This window comes from Anabas testudineus, chromosome 13 (genome assembly GCF_900324465.2).
Source record: "Anabas testudineus chromosome 13, fAnaTes1.2, whole genome shotgun sequence".
NCBI classification, from domain to species: Eukaryota; Metazoa; Chordata; class Actinopteri; order Anabantiformes; family Anabantidae; genus Anabas; species Anabas testudineus.
The window spans coordinates 23889302-23896001 of record NC_046622.1 but is presented as its reverse complement, the minus strand read 5'-3'; the positions used below and the strand labels follow the sequence as shown (position 1 = coordinate 23896001).

The 6700-nt window shown below is 41.0% G+C and overlaps 1 protein-coding gene across 1 annotated transcript in view; it reads right to left on the bottom strand.

Moving 5' to 3' along the window:
• Window positions 1-3293: 3293 nt before the first annotated feature.
• The window catches only part of fat3a (FAT atypical cadherin 3a), a 129480-nt gene continuing 126073 nt past the window's right edge, over window positions 3294-6700 (bottom strand). Inside the window, exon 31 of the mRNA XM_026379071.1 lies at window positions 3294-6100. Within this exon, the coding sequence (XP_026234856.1) occupies window positions 5469-6100 (632 nt within the window). The 3' untranslated portion in view covers window positions 3294-5468. The remainder of the gene's footprint in view (window positions 6101-6700) is intronic.

Here is a 6700-nt window from a genome sequence, read left to right as displayed (position 1 = left end):
AAATCATCCAATAATAAATCTGCATGATTTTAAAAAAGTCAAACATCGACTAAAAGAATTATAAGTTGAATAAAGAATGCAAAAATACAAAAAGTAGTGGATTGTACTCAACTAGAGTACGTAAGCTCAAACTCAAAGTTTTAGTTATAACAGTTCATGTAAACAAAGTGAAACTCTTAAATACTCTGGAATCATTAGATGTTAAGTGAAACCTTTCTTTTTCTTCTTCACTCACAGTTCATGAAACTGAGAAATGCAGTACTTTGAGTAAAGTACTATTCACACAGTAGTATATACTGTGTAGTGCTAGCTAGTTCAGTGCAGTTCTGTAAGGGAAGTCTGTTGACTTGGCGAACATCTTCTGGACAACTGTCGACACCCTCTACAGGACTAAGGATCAGCAGCAGCCACAGAAGGCCTGCAGAGGGCTGTATGGAAGTAGATTTATGGAAAGTTGACAAAAGGGAAAAGTGTGGTAGGAATAGTTTTACAAGCAACAGTCGTCTTAAGACTGCAGCCTTAAGAATATTGTCAAGACTGTGAGAGAACTTCAGAATGAGAAGAGAGAGGCTGCAGTGCGTGCATCAGGACCCACCAGGTACAGACGTCGTCAGGAACTGTGCTACAACGTTCCTAGTAAAAATCCACCCATTTGGAAATCATAGTCTCAGAGTCTGGAGGGAGAGTGAACAGGGAAGAATCCAAGTTTCCAGTGTGATTTGGGGCTAAGTCACCTGCTAGTGTTGGTCCACTGTCTTTTATCAAAAACCCAAAGTCAATGCAGCCTATCAGGAGATTTTAGAGCTTTTCATGCTTCTTTCTGCTGACAAGCTTCATTGAGATGCTGATTTCCTTTTCCAGCAGGACTTAGCAGCTGCCCACTCTGCCAAAACTAACTGGTTTGCTGATGATATTACTGTGCTTGATCGGCCAGCCAATGTGCCTGACCTGAACCCCATAGAGAACCAATAGGTAACTGTCAAAGCATTGTCTAATTTCCCTGTCAATTGCTGTCAAAGCAACACGGTCTTTAATAACACCTCAACAGACCCACAGGCTGATTGAAACCGTGCCTCACCGCATGCCTCACACATGCTGTAATTCCTGCTGAAGGAGCCTCAACCAAGTACTGAGAGTATACATTATGATACTTTTTACAAGTAAATCCTTTTTTGATTGATCTGAAAAAATATTCTAATATATTGAGATACTGATTTATTGTTAATGTGACAGTCACTTATCTGCAACTCTTCCGCAATATAACAAAGCTATAAGTAACCATTATGAGACTACAGATCACTAAATTACAACTGTTCAAAAGAAAGTAATGCGACAATAAGACTGGCGCTCCAGCCTAATCAGGTTGGTAGGCAGGAGGTAGGCCACTCTGGTTTCAACTTTCAACATGCTACTTTGAACGCAACATGTGCAGGGTTAGAGACATGCAGGAAGGGGCTAAAATCCTGGGCCCCAATGCTTCCATTGATTTGTGACATCATTGAATCTCGGCCCACATTCCTCACCACAGCCCGTCCTCAGAGACCGTTCAGTAAATGTGATTGCACTTCTGTCATTCCATCCTCTGGCTTTGTGCCAAGAAGTTCATATCTCACGTCTTCATAGGCCTGGTAGTGTGCACTTGTACTTGCATTTTTGCCAGCTTTGTCTAGGGATTAGCTTCAGGGGTTTCAGTGGCTCCATTCCAAGTTTGAATTTTAGTGTTGAAACAGTTTTGAACATCAAGAGCCACAGTGTTGTGAAACAAAAGAAATGAATGAGTTTATGTTTGATGTCATGTGCAAATCACCTACTGGATTTATTCAGCTTGTCTGAAGTTGAAATAATTAAAACTCACAGACAGTTAGACTGTCCTTCGCATACTGCATGTCACAACATTTGACTGTCTAGATTTTGGTTTAGGTATCTTAGGTTACATCTTTTATACATAGTTTCGACTGTGGGTTCTCTTAACACTATTCATCAAATGATGTCTCACTAATTTTATAATCTCAAGACATTATGTCAATATCAAAGAGGAATGCATTTCACAAGAGCCCAAAACACAAATTGGACAACTGATTCTGAATGTCACATTCCACTGCAGTGCATTCAGCAATTGCAGTTATAATTTAGTGTTGACTAAAATAGTGGACAGTCAAACCATAAATCTATTCTTAACCAAATCTATACGATCGACTATTCGTTCTGCTCTGTACTGTGGAAATATACTGCGTGCTCATGCTGCTGTCTTGACTTTACTACTACTTTAATTCATGACTCAAGACTGCTATCACAGTCACCACTGTGAATTATGTGAAAAGGTCAGATAGTAACCACTCAAGTGGAGAAAGCATCTATCAAGTGCTTTATTTTTTTCGCTTTGACAGATGAATTATCATACCCTTTATGGCCTTATTATAGATGAACTGACAATTTGTGAGACTAAAGCAAACATAATCCATACAGGTTTCAATGGGTTTAAGTCGTTGTCAGTTGTCCAGATTCCAGTGAAACATTTTCAATGACCTGAATCTGTTTGCTGTATGCTTCTGTTCTTTGTTGTGCTGGAAGGTGTCATGTAGACAGTTCTGTTGCGGCTGAGATCATGCTTCACTGAATCCTTGTCCTTATGCTCTCAGAGTCATTTATATGCTATTTTGCAAACTACAAACAGGATGTGAGCTCAGCCACTGTACTAAAAAGACTTGACTGATGCAGTGTCAATGAGATAGTAGTATTTCTTCTAGCTACTTTCACCTCTGCAGAGGATTCCTGAATTGTTGGAGTGACCCTTTTGGCTGGTTACTCAGTTTGGCCAGACAGCCTATCCTAGGAAGAGTCCTGGTAATTGAGGTCACTGTGCTGAGCACAGTCAGTTTTGAAAATTGTACGGGTCTACAGAGTTTCTTGGACTCTTGGATGTCTGTTTATGTCCTACCCTGTAGTTTTACACTCATATGAAGAAGAATAAAAGCAAACGGGATGTAAAAATTAGGCGTTGTGTACTGTGAATACTGAATATTGTAGATAGACTGTATGATGCCAAACTCATTCCCAACTGGTGTAGTGCTAGAAAGAAAAACATTTACCTCTGGTGTTTGGCAAAGGCAAACAGAAGTGAGTGAGCACTGTTTGAACCAGCTTTGATTCTTTTAAATTTCATGTCACATGTTTGTGAGTGCACAATGCAAATTATCATCAAATATTTAGCCTAAGAGCCAGTAAACAGCTGTAGCGATCTGTCAGAAGTGAGGACACGTGACTCGGTGAGCAAGAACCTTTTTTTTATTTTCTGTACTGAATTAAAAAAAAAAAAAACTTTAAAAAAGCACTCATTTTGTACACTCAGTTTCTGCAGATAGGGGACATATTTTTGATACTGCCTAACATCTCTGAAAACACACAGACCTGAAAAGAACATTAGAAAATGATCACAAAAGATCTCCCTCATTACCATAAAAATGTGTCAACTTAATAAAATACAAAACATCTCTTGGGGGTTTGTAATGTCTGGAGTTAATACTGTGCAAAATGCATCCATAATATTGAATGGCATTCAATTAAAGAGTAAAAGAGTAACAAAAACAACTTAGAGCAAAGAGTCAGTTGCAGAGGAGGAATGATGTGAAAATAATTAATATTCCACGGTCTCTTATTGTCGACATCCACATCAAGCTGTCCAACAACAACAGGAAAACAAAAAACCCAAAGGCAGTTCAGGATTGCAATTCCATATCTACAAAATCTGCATTTTAACACCCTAGCTATATACACTGTACAGAGTTTAAACACAAACATACATATTTTACAAAGAAAAAAAAAACAAGGAGCTGCAGGCCTGAATGGATCAGGCACAATATAGTACAATACCGTGATGATCTGGAGTGTTCAGATGTGCCATCTGTCCTAGAGGCAAGAAGGAAACTAAGCCTTTACTGACCTGGATAAGAGTTTAAGATTTGTCCGCAGATGTGTTTCTGGAATCAAACGAGGCTACAAAGTAATTGAAAACACTGGAATGCACTAAACTCAGTAACAAATGTCTGCCTCACACAGCTTTGGGTGAATAGTGGCATGACAACTCAAACAGTTTAAACAAAAGGAGGAAAAAAAAAACACATAAAAGATGGGCATCAACTCAGCTGGAGTTTAAAAATGATTTTTGCCAAAGGTTTACAGCTCTGGAGTGACACTGGGTCTTTTATGATGTCTGTTTATCATAATGACACAGTGCCACCAAGACAGCACAAAATCTTACCAAAAAACAAAATGACAGGTCAACACCAAATCACTAGTGCAACAAAGATAAAGCAATTCCACAAAACAACATGGCTAAAGCTAAGCGTGGCTGTGGTTGCTAATTTGAGCTTTTAGGATTTTCTAGCTTAACTGTACTAGTTAGAATCCAGATCTTGTACTTAGGTTAAAATATGGCATCTATTCCCAACATCTGGCTTTCCTGATCACCTTAAAGCAATTATGGGGTGATACAGGAATTCAGTATTTATCCTTGGGTGGGCTTTAAAGCCTTAGTGTAAATATTCAAGATTGTTTAATTTAATTGAAATAACAGGCCTTAAAATATATTAGCAACTACAGCAGCTCTTGGTTTCTGCCCACAATCTGGGGGAATAAAACAAAAATGGAAGGCATGTCACACATTGGACAGTTTGGGATAATCAGCTGCTATCCCCGAATGGCTCAATAGGGCTGGGGTGGGGTGGGGTGGGGTGGGGTTGCTTATATTTTTGGGAAAGAGCAATCACATTCCAAATTAAAGCAAAGTGGCTTTTTGAAATGTGTCCAGAACATGATTTTCATACTTATTCACCAATAATGTTAAACTATTTTACAAAGTCTGTACAAGCTTGGAGAGCTACAAAGTTTACAAATCTAAGGCGGTAAAAACAAAATGGGGATTTGTGTCTTTCTTTTAGTAAGAAGTAGTCCAATGGGCTTCTGTGAAGGAGCAGGGAACCAAACCACCCTTCCACTTACTTGATTGTCCCTTCTCATTCTCTAATTTTCTCTACCACATCTTTACAATTCAATTGCTTTTTGGATTACTCTTTCTCATTCACATTCTCTATCACGTTCTTGTCACATAACAAATGACTCCCTGTTGGAATAAGAAGGACACTTCTGACTGTTCTCCACTGCAGGGGACAGGACTGACAATGCAGTATCATGAACAGGTTTGTTGTTCGTGGTACAGTAAAAATGTAAAACACTCCCATTTATGGACAGAATTAGATGGGAGGACAATACAAGTGAGATGAGGTTTTAAATTTGTGGTTTAAAGCCATTCTTATAGTAGTGTATATGGTTCTAGCAGTACCTAGCATTGCTGACAAAGCACTTCTTCCCCTGTGATAACAGCTTCTTGTGTATCTTTTTCCATCTTCACTGATGTTATGCTCCTTCTGGCCCATTATACACCCCATAGCATCTCTATATTGGTCATTCAATCACACCTCAGTCTGTTGCTGTGAGTCAGTAATGATGGTCACCCCTCGACGAAGCTCATCCATACTGTCAAAATCACTGCCATGTTCAGAGTCATCCAGCCCGCAGGGGGCCGACATGTCTGAGGCTGATGATGCACCAACTGAAAGTCGCATATTTAGTGACACAGAGTCATCTGTGTCCCCATTTCCTGGGGTTACCCCACTCATTGAAGTGCTAAAGTCTCCGTGCGGTGCCTCCCCAAGGGGCAGCTGGTGAGGCGGTAGGTATTGGCTGGGGTGGAACTGTGGCCTTGCATTCTGACGCCCAGTGCTGCCAGAGCTCAAAGTACTCTCCTTGGAGACAGGTGGGTTGGAAGGCAGCGTTGTATAGGGCTCAGGATAGTCCTCACCTGTGGGCAGTGGTGGTGGCAACTGGTCCTGGCTCAAGAATACCTCTTCATGGGGAGGGGGGTAGTCACTGTCAATGTCATAGCCCCCCAGGTAGTAGTCTGACTCCAGTCCACGTGTGCTTCCTCCAAGGTGGCGGGCTGGGCCTGCTACTTCACTGCCAGGACCTGCCTCATAGCCTGGTGCCTCTTCAATGTCTGATAGCCTGGTGCTTGGCATCCAGTCTGAAGTGTCCCAGTGATATGCTGGACAGTAGAAGGGGAGATGATTAGTAACAGTCACCCCATAACATCATAAAATGGGAAGTGGTGCAGGAGACATGCCTTCAATATACACCAGGCACGTTAGCCACAATACACAACGGTACACAGAGTTGCTGAAGGTCAAGTACATGACAAGGCACAACCTGTACAGAAAACATGTTAAGACTTTGGAGGGTATATGACATGCACAATAGCCTTTCAGAATCGGGGTCACAGGTGTCACAGCATGCTGAGATCATCATGAAAAACTGCAGCACTTAAGCCAAGTTGAAGAACTCAAAAACACAGCGACATTTGGATGTTAGAGAGGTACGCCACATGGCTGGGAATTTTTCCTTATGGTCAGTGTAGCAATCATCAGCGGGTTGTTGGCTCCAGCGTACCCTGCTACCACCACACACTACACAAATAGTGCTGTTTGAATACAGCTATGTTTTTGACAGTTGGAAGTTGCTGCGTCCGTTCACAGGAGTCACAGCAAGGCCACACTGCCAGAATACTGTGACAGGATTTGTTGGCTCTTCTGAACCCATCCGATGGTTACATTTTCCGGAGAAGTGACTAATTTTGCTTTTGCCAATG